Source organism: Sebastes umbrosus, chromosome 14, assembly GCF_015220745.1.
Source record: "Sebastes umbrosus isolate fSebUmb1 chromosome 14, fSebUmb1.pri, whole genome shotgun sequence".
Lineage (NCBI taxonomy): Eukaryota > Metazoa > Chordata > Actinopteri > Perciformes > Sebastidae > Sebastes > Sebastes umbrosus.
The window spans coordinates 21,319,058-21,334,873 of NC_051282.1; the positions used below are offsets into that span (position 1 = coordinate 21,319,058).

A 15,816-nucleotide genomic window follows, 5' to 3' on the forward strand; every position below is an offset into this window, starting at 1 on the left:
ATGCTACTTTTTACTTCTACTTCACTACATTTTAGAGGTAAATATTGTGCTTTTTACTGCTCTACATTTATCCGACCGCTTTAGTTACTTTTTTAGATTACAGCTTTTCATCCCCTTCCTGTCCAGTGAAAACCACGTTATCTCCAGATGTGTTGATGTTGAATGTTTGCGATAAACAGAAGGATGAAGTGTTCCTTTATGTGTTGAGAGAATCCTCCTACTTCTTTAGCTAAATAAACTATTTTAAAGCCTCTTGGATCAGCTGGAAAATGCATCGTCACAAAGCTGATCTTGATCTTATAGAATATGATGCATTGCGGTAGATTAAACAGGCCAACAGTATATAAAGGATATAACATGTAACATACATATTAATGCAGCGGTAAAAGTAATCCAAAAACATCAGATATAATAGTAAAACACTGACAGGAAACATTTTACTGCAATATCAATTTTACTTTTAGTACTTTAAGAACATTTAGCTGATATTGAATGCAGGACTTTTACTTGTAGTGGAGTATTTTCACAGTGTACTTTTACTAAAGTAAAGGATCTCAATACGTCTTCCATCACTGACTGTTCCTCTGTTGATGTGCAGAGCTTTACTGGATGCACTTCATCACCTCCTCTTCTTTTACTCTCTAAATCTATATGCTCAATCTAATTGATCCATTATTACCTCTGCCATCTGCTGCCCTTCTCTAATCTCATTTCTCTTCTGATTCGATATTAAACCCTTTAACCCCTTCTGACTTACTGTCCCTCTCTCTCTCTCTCTCACATCACTCTCACATGTGTTTCTATGATAGGCGAGGTGTGTTGCTTTGATATTAATAGCTGGGTAAACATTGGCATTACCCTGGAGACAGGGGAGAGACAGCCGTGGTGGCACGTCCTTCCCATTTGAGCTCTTAATCCTGGTGTTCCATCAGAGATTTTGGTGTGCTGCTTTCACCCCCTATCTATAAAATCACCCTCCCACACTGCTGCTGTGCTCCCCCCACCATCCTGCAATGTCACAGTACAATCCAGTTTTAAAACTCCAATGAACCTCCGAAACCCTGAAACTATTTTCAGTGGTTGCCGAGGAATGTGGGAATTGAGAAGCCGTGCGTTGTCGCGGCCAAATCTCCTAAATTGACATTGAAATTCTTTCCTATGCCTCAGCTGTCTCAGCTACACGCTGCTCGCTGTATTATGCCATTTGGCAAAGTCAACCTATCTGTTACTGCAACTGGCTCACACTGTGCATGAACTCAACACCTTTACCTGAGTTAAACAGTGAGGAAAACACTTTAATACCTCAACATATCCAAAATATTCAATTTAAATCTTTAAATATTATCATGCCTTTAATAGTCGTCACCTGTATTGATTGAGTAGTGTGCCTCTTTTCATCTTTCTGGCTACTCATCACAGTGTATTTAAAGAAGAGGTCTCACAGTGTCACAGCAATAGATCTTATATATGTGGTCACACTCTTGCTATGTCATACAGTGGTATGTGATGGCCTACGTCAGCCCTATAGCATGCAGAGTCACAGGGAGTGCTTGTCAGTACAGCAATAAATCTTGCTTGTGGTCCCACTTAACATCTGTTGCTGCTCCCTACTGGAGGATTTAGGTAATGCAGGTTGAACAAAGCATAAATATAGTACAATATTACATTATTTGCACGTTTCATCTATTGTAAATTAACATAAAATACATTCAATTGCAATAAGCAGAAAAATGTCAAACATAAGTGTGAAATCATGATCTCTGAGTGAAGATGAATGAACTCAAGATTGTTTTTTCCCCTTACTAGTACCCACATTTGGTGAGTGAATCAATAATCAGTCTCTCTTCGTCTCTGCTTCAGCTTCAGCAGCCCTGTTGTTCTCTAAAAAAATTAAATAAAATAAAACATTAGACAAATCTAAAGCATCTGATGAACTCATCTCTTCAGCCATTCATAATCAACAGCACCATAATCACTAATCAGGCGCCTTCTCATCACAATTACTGTGAAGCCTGTTGGCACCTTTCTTGTCACCCAGCTATGACATCACTGGAGCTGTTAATTGGCTATTGGCTGGGTGTTGCGGTGTGGTTGGTTACCTGCTGCAGGCGTGACACCGGCTCCTACAGGTCTAGTGCTGCTGGGTGGGGGAACAGGCCTGATCACACAAAATACAATCATATTAATCAGTGTGTTACATCTCCTGGATGTTTATGAATAGGCAATGATCACACCATGACAAATGATATACAATCTAAAATACAGTTTAGTGTCTTCTTTAATTCTTCTTTAATTGGATGGCAGATGCATAGTCACTACTCCACCTTAGGGATTGTGAAAAGGTGTGAGTTTTTTTCTGGAGCTGAGAGAGAATGGAAAGCATTCAAGTCTCATACATTTGTGTGAGAGAAAGGAACTTCTTTGCTTTTTGTGATTTTCAAGGCTACCATGCACAATGCTACTTTTCTCATAGTGTTACTAAAAAGGTTCAACAGGTTCTTCAAGCACAGCCCGGTATACACGAAGCATAAAAATAAGTTTTGTTGAGCTGTACTGATAATGGATGTGTTATCATGAGTTAGTTTAAATCTCAACATAAGATATGGCAGGGCTAATAGACTATCTCTAAAAGTGGACCTTCTACCTGAAACAATGACACTGGAAGCTCATATGATGTGAAATGTACATAGAAATGTCATTGAAATAGGTTTTTAGCAAGTTTTTGACACATCTCCAGTAATTTAATACTTCTTTTCTCGTAAAATTACGACTTTATTCTCGTAATATTACGACTTTTTTTTCTCTTAAAATTACGACTTTATTCTTGTAATATTATGACTTTTTTCTCGTAAAATTACGACTTTATTCTCGTAATATTACGACTTTTTCTTTTAAAATTCAGACTTTTTTCTTGTAAAATTACGACTTTATTCTCGTAATATTACGACTTTTTTTTCTCTTAAAATTACGACTTTATTCTCGTAATATTACGACTTTTTTTCTCTTAAAATTACAACTTTATTCTCGTAATATTACGACTTTTTTTCTCTTAAAATTACGACTTTATTCTCGTAATATTACGACTTTTTCTTTTAAAATTCAGACTTTTTTTCTTGTAAAGTTACGACTTTATTCTCGTAATATTACGACTTTTTTTCTCTTAAAATTACGACTTTATTCTTGTAATATTATGACTTTTTTTCTCGTAAAATTACGACTTTATTCTCGTAATATTACGATTTTTTCTTTTAAAATTCAGACTTTTTTCTTGTAAAATTACGACCTTATTCTCGTAATATTACGACTTTTTTTCTCGTAGTATTACGGCTTTTTTCTCGTGAAATTACAACTTTATTCTTGTAATATTACGACTTTTTCTTTTAAAATTATGACTTTTTTCTCGTAAAATTACGACTTTATTCTCGTCATATTAACACTTTTTTCTCGTAAAATTACGACCTTATTCTCATATTGTTACGAATTTTTTCTCGTAAAATTACGACTTTATTCTCGTCATATTAAGGCTTTATTCTCGTAAAATTACGACTTATTCTCGAAATCTCAGATTTTTTTTTCCGTCAATTTGGCTCTAATCCTCCATCGTAGCTGATAGAGTAGTTTTAAACTGGTGCTTTAAACGCATTTGTCTCAGGAGGCCGGATAGCTAGCTGCATGCTCACAACGTCAAGTCCAGTCCAGTTTGGGAAAACAACACTGCGCATGCTCAAAGACTTCCTGCCTGTTGCTCAGCTGCAAACAAAAGCTTCCGGTGCGTGTTGCTCGGTTTGGGATGCTGGATGGTACCCGGATGTTACCTGCTCAAGAACAGGTTTCAGGATCTCAAGCATCTTTTCTGAGAGGATTAACAAACGTGACAGGAGCAGAAACAAACGGGGGGACTGGACAGGATAACAGCAGGTTGAGGAGAACAGGTATGTGCCCAGTCTTATTATCACCTGTGATAAACTGTGTGGGAAATGTCAAATTAAGTTGTGTTAAATTGAAAAATGTGTAACTTTCTGGTCATTGCATCAAAGTAGTAGATGTTGTTGTCTTACCATTTCATTTCATTAGCAGACTGAGGAACAGTTTTTCCCCCAGGCCATCAGACTTTTAAATAGATAATTCATAAGACACCTTCTCACACAAAAAGTACCTCAATCATATATCTTATACTGTATATACTGTATATGTTCTTAATGTATATGTTCTCAATATGCCTTGTACAAAGTATTTCCTTTTATAATTGTAATATAACTTATTATTTTTAATGGAGCTTCCCAGCAAAAAGCATTTCACACGATTGTACTTGTATAACCGGCGTGACAGTAACATCTTGAATCTTGAATTTCCACCTGATACACCACTGAATGAGTTGTCATAGTAAATGAGGTGGTCATGCAGGAGTTGTGATCACCTGTCTCTGTGTGGAGGAGGAGAGGTGGGTTTGTTGGGGTCCTGGTAGACCAGTGTAGCCTGAGGCTGGAGCCATGATGTATGGTAGGACAGGTAAGGGGCAGGCTGGTAATAGTGGTGGTATACATCTGGGTCAGCCTCATTCTCTTGAATTATAACCAGATCTCTGGGAGCCTGACACAGAGAAGGAGAAAAACAGACCAGCTTTATTTCTGAGTGCAAGACGAAGATCATTACAAAGATTCCACTGCTTAACTGTGACACTGTCTCTAGTGTAAGAAATTTGATTTTTACTTGTTTTAAGAAGTTTTAAGGAATGACAACAAGGTGGATTATTGACTTAAAAAATGTAAAATGTCAGCTGAAATGAAAATAAATTAAACTGTTTTACCGTAAAGGTAGACTCAGTCCTGGATTATGGCCATAGTTTTCCAGTTCCATTCAATTCAATTCAATTCAATTCAATTTGCTTTATTGGCATGACTGTCAGATGAACAATATTGCCAAAGCGTTAATTCAATAATAAATAAAAATGAAAAAGAACAAAATAAAAACAAAACATATATATACATATACACAATTCATTAAGCAAATTACAATATATAGATATTTAAAAAGAACATGCATGTAAATGGAAGAAAACAATAAAGAAGTAATTAATGTTTGTTGTGTCAATCAAACAAACAAACAAATAAAAAAACAATTAATAACAATATATTTGCAATATCAAAGGATAAATGTAAAAACAATAAAAAAAACCCCAAAAAACCCATGAAGTAGAGGAGTAAATAAAAGGTAGAGTGTGAGTGGCATCTATTATATGTTGTCCATTCAACAAATATGAGCAATACACTTGTGTATTTTGTTATAACACCCAACCCCCCAAAAAATTCTTCGCAAGTCACTGTTGATTACTTGAAACTGGAGCTGCAACTAACAATTATTTCATTGTCGATTAATCTGTTGGTTATTTTCTCTATTAACCTATAAGTTGTTTGGTCTATAAAATGGTGATAAATGTCGATCATTGTTTCCCAAAGCCCAAGATGACGTCCTCAAATGTCTTGTTTTGTCCACAACTCAAATATATTCAGTTTACTGTCACAGAGGAGTAAAGAAACCAGAAAATATTCACATTTAAGAAGCTGGAATCAGAGAATATTTACTTTTCTTTTCTTAGAAATTGACTCAAACTGATTTAATTGTCAAAATAGTTGGCGATTGATTTAATAGTTGACAACTAATCGATTAATTGTTGCGTTTCACATCTGAGTTTCAAAATATCAACAATGAGCTTAGAGGAAACTTTGTGACGCTTTAATAAAACCAGAGATTATTTGTACATGTCGAGTGGAAGAATTTGATTTTGTGGCGAAGTAAAATTCAATAAACGTTTTTCCTACATTTTATATGAAGATAAAGGTGATACACATTTAAAAACTAAGTTTCATATTGCAAGTTATGAGCAAATTCATTCTCTGTGTCATTTTTTTTTATTCCATTTTAAAAGTCAAAGCCAGTTTTAATAAAATTAGACTTAATTTATTGACCTAACTGACCCTGATCCTTGTCTTTACCCACCGCAGGGCCCGACGGAGGGCTGGAGTATCCGAACGAGCTGAGAGCCGACATGGTCATGTTATTCATGATGACCTGGTGCATCTGGGCGTTCTGGATCATCATCAGCTCCACAAGGTCTGCATATGGAGAATATTACACACACACACAGCACAATCAGCACTATCTGACGCTCCTCTGATTGTCTTGTCTATTTTATCAGCCTGCTATTCTGTCCTCCTCCCTCGGGGCGACCAGGTGATTAATCCTCATTGTGTCAAGCCGAGGTGGTGAACGGGAGGTTTCTCACCTTCTTGTCACTCAATATTTGTTTGGCAATGACTCACCTCGCAAAATTATTTCACTCCTTCCTACACTTTCTGAGCCAAGATTTAGGAGAGTCTATTCAAGTTATTATAATTCCACTGTTATTTAAGAACTCGATTTATATGTGTGTCTATGTAAATTTTAAGTATTTGTCACCCTGATGAATTAAATGCTTTCCAGGCAATATGAATGATATCTCTGGGCAGGAGTTGTTTGTTAGCTCAGTGATGCAACACTCAGCAACTCCACAAAACTTTGTGATATTTCACCATCTGAAGGGGTTATGTCAGTTTCATAAATAATATAGCAATAATGTCATCTAATGGTAGTCTGAGGACTATTCATGCAAAGAACATGTGACTCGTTGAAGCATGTGATGGCTGGATTAGCCTGGCCCGCCCTTATCAGTCTCATGGACAACATTTCCTATAACGTCCATCTAATGCAGTGTTTCACAAACTTTTTTTCTGGGGACCCACTTTCTAAATAACAATCCATCGCGACCCAATTCACAATAGGCCTTATGTTGAATAAGTAAACCAGTCATTTCGAAGGGATATACGTTTGATGAATCACAACTTCATTTTATGCATGTGTTATTGAAAACATATACACATGTTAAATACTTTATAAATGAGACCAAATAAATGATAAACAAACAGGCCCTCGTTTTTTTCCTCTCATCAGTAAAAACAAACAGAATATACACTAGCCTCTCATATTAGATTCAATGTTATAAGAAGGCTACAATGCAGAAGTGCCTTAAAACTTGCATTCTTTCTAACAGCCAGCAGGGGGCGACTCCTCTGGCTGCAAAAAGAAGTCTGATTGTAAGTCTATGAGAAAATGATTGATTTATTAACCTCAGCAAACATGAGTTTACATTTTCAAGTCTTCTTCAATACAGCATGATGTTCATTTAGTAAATTATGGTCCCATTTAGAGTCAAATAGACCATAAAGCAGGGGATGCTTTAGGGCGTGGCTACCCTGAGATTGACAGGTCGCTACCATAGTGTTGTCCGTTCTGGGAGTTGTCCGTCTTTTCCTTTTACAGCTTTAACCCTTTCACAGTTTGATTTCAGTTCATGAAGATTAATTATAACCTTTTTGGTCGCCTAGAAATGTCTTATTCAGCGTTTGGTTGTACTTAGCTCCAACCTCTCGTGTCACTTCTGGTTGCAAAAAAACAACATGGTGACGGCTTAAAGATGGCGACAATACAAACATAATATATCCTTAAAAATGTTAAAGGAAAATGTTGTTCTTTTTGTTTCTGACGACCAAAATGCCAAACTCAAGCCTTCAAAACAACAGTCCATAAACCAATGGGTGTCGTCACGGTGACTACGTCCACTTCTTATATACAGTCGATGAATAATATGAACCTCCTTCATGTGGCTCAAAGGTGTGCTGCAGATATAAATATTTAATAAAAGGAAGGAAGGAAATTGAAGAAATTCTGCAAATTTATTTGGCGACTCTAATATAATCTCCTGCGACCCACCAGGGAATGATTGATCTACTGTATCCTCTTAAGTGGAATTGTTTTGTCAGTATTGTCACAGCTAATGTGCTGGTAACAATGGCAGTCAATTAATGTTAAAGGTTAGAATAGACAGGATTATATCAAACATAAAGTGTGGTTGTAACAAAGAAGAATGTACCATCTGTAATAATTGAGACCCTGCAGATCAATACTTTACACCCAAGAGACATTTGGTGATTGGTAAGGCCATTTTCAATGCTCACAAGTTAAAACTCCTACAGCAGCAAGAGAGTGATCCATTAGAGGAAAACTTGGATGAACCTCTAAAGCTAAGCATTCAACTTTTCCAGTCACTGAGAGGGCAGGGTGAGGGCAAAGTTATCTGGTAACGAAATCAAATTACATCATTTTTGTTTTGTGACATTCTTCAAACTTTTAACGAATTTTTAGGCGTTTGCCCCAAAATGCAAGCAAGTTGCTTCGTGCTGCTTAAAGTAGGCTTATGTGACAAACCATGAGTTTAGCTTTAAATTAATTCACTTTAAGTTGGAGCACAGGATGTGTTTTAAACTCAAAGTGACATAGTAGCTGGGTTTAAGCAGCCATTATAACTGTTATAACCTAAAATCACTAAGCACAGTAACAATTCTTAGACATTTTTGGAACACATTATGTTTAAACTCACAAGCAGAGGCTGCTGGAAGAGTTTTAACCTTTGAATCTCTGAACTAAATGTCGCTGACTTACAAAACTTTATTTTAAATAATTGAATTAATCCCTTTAGAAGTAAAGTACTAACCGAGCTGACTAAAGCCTGCTGCAGCACTTGGATATGAATTTAACACACACTCATGCACACACATTTTATGCAATTGTCCAGGCTCAAGAGTAGACCATAAATAATATATCTGAGTGCTTGCTAGGATGCCAGTAATGTGACATACTGGCAAGAACAGCCGCGAGTGTGAAATCCTGAGATTTAGTTTGTGTGTGGTGACAGTGTGCCGTACCCTCCTTGACATGACCACCGGGCCTAATGGAAGGAGCAGAGCCAGGAGGCATCATGGTCGCTGGGAGCTGCTGCAGGATAGTGGTGGGCTGCTGAGGAGCCTGGAGGAGAGATGGATCCGTAATGAGGCTCTCTGCCTGGAGGCAGAGTGGCTGAGAATAAACTGTACAGGAGGTGTGGCTCTACTCCACGGGAAGGGGAAAAACACGGGGATTATCTCCCCATATGCAAACTATATTAAAAAACATCACTTCTTGTAATACTAGAGATGATTGCATTATGACGTAAGACTCAGTGACGGGTGTTTGAGCTCCACAGAGAGCAGCAGGTTAGTTGTTGCTAAGATAAGAGCTTAGTCCGACAGCCTAATAACACACAGAAGTGAAAGAGTTAAAATAATGCACACTTACAGGAAATATCTGAAAATCATGCGGCTCAAAGTGTGGATAAATATCTTCTGTCCACGCCATATGTGAGAGCTTCAGCTGATATTATTTACAAGATACTCAGTATGTAATTCTAACCTGTTTGCTGTGATGCAGAGGCTCACAGTAGCAGGTTGCCAAGGTGCCAAAATACAAGCAACAGTCTGCATATGCAAACATACTCACTCACCCACACAACACATACACACACACACACACTCCCTCCGCCTGTGATCACTACATTGACCTACAGTATGCAACACAGGCTGTTTGTGTAATTAATCCCACTTTTAGAAGCCAAAAGCAGAGCAGCGGTAACTCCAAGAACTAAAACTATAATACTTTGTCTATAAAAGTATCCACCCACTCTGGACTTTTTATGTTTCAGTGTTTTTTTCAACAGTGAATCACAGTGGAGGTAATTAGTTTTTTATTACACTGATCTCTTAAATGTCAAAGTAAAAAAATATCTTCAATTTCATTTTTAATTAAAACTTGGGTAGGATGTTCTTGATAATAGTCTGAAAGGAAGTAAGACTTTACTTACTCAGATGTACAAGTCAACAAATAATTGGGAAAGTAATAATAATTATGATGCTAATTAGGCTGCTAATGAGTGAATTTAATTTGCGTGCTGACATTTCTTAGTATAGTATTTAATTTTTCCAGCACTAAAACATAATGTGCAACTGAAACATGTTTAACTTTTAAAATGTAATAAAGGAGACATTCTCTGTCTTTCTAGCATGTGAACACAGACGGAGAGGGTGCTGCATACATTATGACATGTGGCCTCAGTTACATGATGAAATATTGATATGCTGCCTGATGGCTACAATAGTACAACAGCTGATAACATAGACTACTCCCTTAATCAACAACCTACTTATTAAACAGATGTGTTTAGATTAGAAACATGGATAACACGTCCTATTTACTATTTAGCATTCATTAAGAGTATAACAACAGTTACTGTAATACATTATGTATAGCACATCATTGTAGTTGTAAGGAGATGTAAGTTGTGGTCTGTGTATGTGTGTTTGTATTTGTTAAATCTCTCCTATAGACCAGTCTGTCCTAAGACAGGAGATTTTATTAGGGTCGCCAAATAAATTAGCAGAATTTCTTCCATAAGATTTATATCTATAATACACCTTTGAGCCACATACGTGACATGTGTTTTGGAACACTGCTGTAGGCAACCTATTACTGGTGTATAAACAGTTAATGAATGCATGATGACACAGTATACGTAGTTGTAGTGTGTTTATTCATATTTATTTGAAGAAATACCTCTGTCAGGACATTACAAAGATTTGTGTCTACGTATAATCAATAATAAATGCTTTTAAACAAACTATAAAATGTAGTAAGCAAACAGATATGTTTTTTAATGAAGCAGCAACATTTAACACCACAACCTAATAATAATATTAATAACTTTATTTATATAGCATCTTTCAAAACTACCATTACAAAGAGCTTCACAAACAAGGACATAAAGAAAGCAGGAGAACAATCAATTACAAACTCATAATCACAGCTAAAAGTAAAGATAAAATAATGGATAAAAGTACATATAAAAGAACAAATTAATAAGTGACAGATAAGATAATAATAAAAAGCAGTAAAAGTGAGTTTTGAGAGATGATTTGAAAAAGGGAAGTGATTTTTCTAGTCCAAGTTGTTCAGGTAAGCTATTCCAAACGCCCTGTCACCCCAGCCTTGACCGGGGAATAGCTAACAGGGCCTTGTCAGAGGACCTCAGGCTACGGGCTGGTGAGTAATGAAAGCTCAGCCAGGTAGCTCGGTGCCTCACCATGGAGGGCCTTAAACGTCAAGACTAAAATTAATTCTAAACGGACAGGCAGCCAGTGAAGGGAAGCTAAAATACAGGAGAGAGGATCATGCTTTCGGGATTTGGTTAAAAGTATGGCGGCTGCGTTCTGGACACCCTGAAGCCGCGTAATCATGTTTTGGCCGAGGCACGTAAACACGGCATTACAATAATCCAGACAAGAAGTGATAAAAACATGAATAAACTCTTTGAAGATCATTAAATATAATAAAAGATCTAATTCGAGAGATATTTCTCAAGTGAAAAAAACAAGAAAGCAGGACATAGATGATCAGAGATTTAAAAAAAATTCCTTTAAAACCAAAAATGATAAATCCAGACCCACAGTAAAAACTAAGTTCAATCTATGGCCACATTTATGATGAGGGCCTGACACATGTCAGCAGTCAAAACTTAGTCACGACAGAGAACAACTGAGGATAGAAACTCAGGCAAGATCAGATTATTGGACCACTGATTTGCCAAACCTGCTTGTTTCCAATAGTAACGAAGTAACGAAGATGCTTAAAGGAAACGTATTGGAGTATAAATACACATTTTATTTTGGTAGAGGAGTAAAAGTAAAAGTTGAAAGAAATATAAAAAACTCTAGTACTGTAACAAAAGTATTATTACTTTGTTACATTACACCACTGATATCAACAGGTTTTTGGATATGCTCAAATATCACAACGCCGATCATTTCAAGAAGGTGGTTGAAGGAATGAAAGAGGGAGGCTGTGTTTGCGCGGTCGAAGAAGTCCGCCACCGGTTACGTTAATCGGAGTATACACGGCTGCATGCAAACAGGAATATTAGTGGAATATTCATTTTCATAAGCTACGTAAACTGCTTAGTAGGAATATTTTTTTGGGAATAAGGGCAAAAATTATATTTTGTGCATGTAAAGTTTTATAAACAGTCAACATTGTGTTGTGTTATAAACCATTTCTCGTTTATACTGCTAATAAATACTAGGGGCATTAAGATAAAGGGTTACTTTAAAACTTTCATGCCTCAAAATCAGTCAAATTAGTTAAAATGAAGTCTCTTTTTCTGGGGTTGACAGAGAACATGGCGAGCACATCCAGAACAGGTATCATCGTTCTAGTGTCTCCCTGATTGCAGGAGCTGAGTGTGAAACAGCTTCCTTGTCTGAATTGCTCCCAGTCTCCCCACAGGTGATTTCCTGGTATTAATATTTAAAATAACAGTGATGTGGCCACTGCTGTGTGTTTATGGAGTGCTCAGAGTGCAAACACCGCCAACAATCCATGTATAATAGACGGTTACAGGCTGAGAGCTTCAATATGGCAGACGACACTAATTAGCACACAGTTACATTCACTGTACCACTCTCCCTCCTCAACCCTCCCCACTCGCTGTCAGTGGAGAGGGGCCTCTACACCCCCATCGCATCCACCGCTCTGTAATTAAAACGCTGTAATCTGGGTGGATCGTCTCTATTTTTAAAAGCCCCCTGTCATCGTGTGGGTAAAGTGACACAAAGGGAAGCATCAAGCGGTTGAAAGGAGGAGGAGGAGGAGACGGAGGAAGGGGGGGAGATGGGAACAACCGCAGCAGCAGCAGTGGTGATGACCAACTCGGTGTGAGATGAGGAAACTAATAAACTATGTTTAATTGGCAGAGTGGCCCTAAAGATAATTCTCATCCTGTTATCCAGCGCTGCCCACGCACCTCACATCAACTCCTTTGGAATAACAGATTGTTTTTTTATAGGAATAAAAAGAAAAGAGAGATGCGCTTCTCAAATACCACCACAGAAATGCAATCCACATCGCATGTGGATATTTAAGAAAAGAGGCTTTTCGAATAAAATCGACCCTGGACGACTTTAACAACATAAACTAAGGCTGGACAATACTTCAATATCATAATTTATCTCTTTCACCTGAATCATATTTGAGAAAATTCGGAACATGGCTTAAAAAGCTTAAAAAATGGGTTATTTAGGTTTTGTTTCCCACATTTTGAAGAGTTTTGTCTCGTAGTGTATAAAAGTAAAACAATGTTTGTTGCATTTTAATTAACACCAATCGATTATTTTATTATGTGATTTTGCATACAGTAGCCATATTCCACTGGTGGAAAGATTATTTAAATAATTTACTGAAATAAAAGTCGTAATACAAACTCTATAAAACATTATACATTACAAGTTAAGATTCTGCATCCAAAATCTAACTTGACTAGAAGTACATGAGCATTAGCAAACAAAATGTACTCAGAACGTCAGTGGATCATCATTATTGTTGATGTATTAATATGTAGCAGTACTTTAATGTAGTAGTTGGTTGAGTTGAAGCTAATTTGAACTACTTTAGAGCTGCAAAGATAACGATCCGCATGTCCGTCCGTCCGTCCGTTTCGCGGGTCACACTTTCGTTTCCGGAGCAGAACTTGGAAATTATTTAACTTAGGAACTTCAATTTGGTCTGATGGATGGACAGTGTGGTCTAGTTTTGGCCTTTTGGGAGTTAGAAGTCCAGGGTGCCCAAAATTTAAACATTTTTGGGCACCCTGGACTTGAGGAAGGTGAGCTAATAACAAGCTACATTGTGCTCAATAGACTACTTACATTAGTTCCTAAAGGGCTAAACCATTGGCCCTACTTTAGTAGGGTCAAGCGGTGAGCGGGGTTATGTGAGCCCTTCTCACTTTTTCCTTGTTATCTTATTGATATGATATTGATCTAAATTGCCCAGCCCTAAAATTTAAGTAAAGTGAGGCCACAGAAGTAGTATCTACAGGTTATTACTTACAGGTAGTTATTATAAGAACATTTTTTAGGAACCATATATGCATACGTCAAATATGAATGAGACCCTGGAGCTTCCTGACACTTAAACAGCTCACTATAGGGACAGGCTGCTGAGATATGATTAAATAATTTGCACTCTCTCAGTAATATTTAATCCCCCCCCACACACAGAAATGGTCATCAGCGTTGGTTAAAGGTTGAGCTCATTGCATTAGGGATCATTTATTCATACCCCTGGGGTGGAGAGGGAAGGCCATGCATGGAGATGCGCGGCCGTTCTCTGTGCATCAAAGCTGACAGCATTAACCACATTAGCTGGATGTTCTGCTGAAGGCTTTAAAAGCAAATAGCATGGCATCACTGTTGCCTAGAACTTCTTCAAATGCTATCCTATTAGTGCGCTGGTGACGGAGTCGTCGCCGCCAACGTCAGTCGGTGGATGGCGACAGTAAGATGGCAGATTTGAAGTTAAAGCTGTTATCATTAGTCCATAAGTCTGACTCAACCACCCCCTTCCCTCACCCCCCCTCACACACACACCACACCCGTCTTTCGCCCCTCCACCCCCTGCGGCATCAGCTCAAGAACATGGCCATTACCTTTCCCCGTTCCTATGGCAACACCACCCTGCAGCCCTCATGTGTTGGTAGCAGTGTGTGTGTGTGTGTTCACAATCACGTGTGGGTGTGTGTGCATGGGCATGGCGAGAGGTTTGTTTAGATAATGTCAGGGAAGAGTACAATCAATTTTTTTTTTTAAGGTTTTTCCTCTCGCTCTCTTGTCACTGATAAACGAGCTCTGCTCACAGCCTCAAGAAAGACGCCATTCAACAATACATGTGAATGGTGGTCACATGTTGCAATCCGGTGTTTGTGATAAGTTTACGGCCGTGTTGTAATTCTTTCTGATCGATCTCTGTGGCAGGTGATTAGTAAATCTCTAATTAGAGCCACTAGACTAGTTAGAAAGGCTCTGTGCGTTCTCATCAGAGGTCGTCCGATGTCACCTCGACCCCTTTAAGAAGCAGAAGTTTGAAGGCGTCTCAGTAGCTGTAATGTTCTATAACGGTGAATGATATAGTGACATCAAAGAAGAGATGAAAAGAGATCATATCTAGAAGAGTGACACGACGGAGCCGGAACAGAGTGAAGGACAGGGCAGAGACGAGAGCGCGGATGTTATTCTCTCTTTGACGATCCACTGTAGGGATGAGGTAGAAAGAGAGCCAGAGAAGAAATGTGAGATAAGGCTTTGAATATATCTCCTCTCACACTCTTCTTTTTCCTCCTCTCCCTAAGGAGGACGGCTGATTGACAGACTCCCCACCACCACCACCAACCTCCTCCGGCTGTGGGCAAGCTTTGTATAGTGCCTACCACCAACTCGAGCCAATTAACACATCTCTACGCACACTCCTGAGTTTATTAATACATAATAAACTAGTTAGACACGGGCACCAATTATCTTGCATTCGGCCATAAGTGGTTTGGGGGAGGCGTATCATAGGCAGTGGAAGGTTTGTAATGATGCTGCAACAGTTTATGGTCAATACCAAATGATTTTCCGTGGAAATCAATGAGATGAGACACCCACCGTCCCCTTGAGAGGACGCGGTCATTAGAGAAATGCATATTATGCTGTTCGCCTTTGACAGAATCAGCTCCCATTCTGTTGGATGTTTGCTTTTTTGTTTATTGTGTGCTTGATTAGTCCCATGGTGATCATCTCCTATCTAAGACAGCCAAGCTGTGTCATTGTGTCTCAGCTCTCTCTCTCCAGTGCTCCTCCCTGAACGCTGACTTAATCAGACACAACCTGTGCCAAGCGCCCGTCTCCTGTTTTGATCTGACATCCCCAGTGCCGAGCTGTCTCCTCGCTCTGACTGGATCTGGGTGCGTGTCCAGGTGCAGCGTTGACCTGGACGTGATCCTCGATTAATGCAGAAACGGAGATGAAAGATGGTTCAGTGCAA

General features: G+C 38.3%; 1 protein-coding gene across 1 annotated transcript; it reads right to left on the bottom strand.

The window, feature by feature from the left end:
- Positions 1-1,764: 1,764 nt before the first annotated feature.
- On the bottom strand, positions 1,765-9,347 carry LOC119501878 (proline-rich protein 29-like). Its single transcript, XM_037792567.1, has 6 exons — positions 9,208-9,347; positions 8,799-8,898; positions 5,998-6,113; positions 4,418-4,590; positions 2,100-2,158; positions 1,765-1,881 (listed from the first exon to the last, which is right to left on the bottom strand). The coding sequence occupies exons 1-6, from the start codon at positions 9,265-9,267 to the stop codon at positions 1,835-1,837; spliced, it is 555 nt and encodes a 184-aa protein (XP_037648495.1). The 5' UTR covers positions 9,268-9,347; the 3' UTR covers positions 1,765-1,834.
- Positions 9,348-15,816: the final 6,469 nt, after the last annotated feature.

What these genes read in the sequence shown, in the direction of transcription:
- LOC119501878 (XM_037792567.1), bottom strand. Translation starts at nt 9,267, where the DNA reads ATGGCGTGGACAGAAGATATTTATCCACACTTTGAGCCGCATGATTTT. An exon ending in CGGTGGTCATGTCAAGGAGG is followed by an intron (nt 6,114 to 8,798) that starts GTACGGCACACT and finishes CTCCATATGCAG; the next exon opens with ACCTTGTGGAGCTGATGATG. An exon ending in GCCCTCCGTCGGGCCCTGCG is followed by an intron (nt 4,591 to 5,997) that starts GTGGGTAAAGAC and finishes TCTCTGTGTCAG; the next exon opens with GCTCCCAGAGATCTGGTTAT.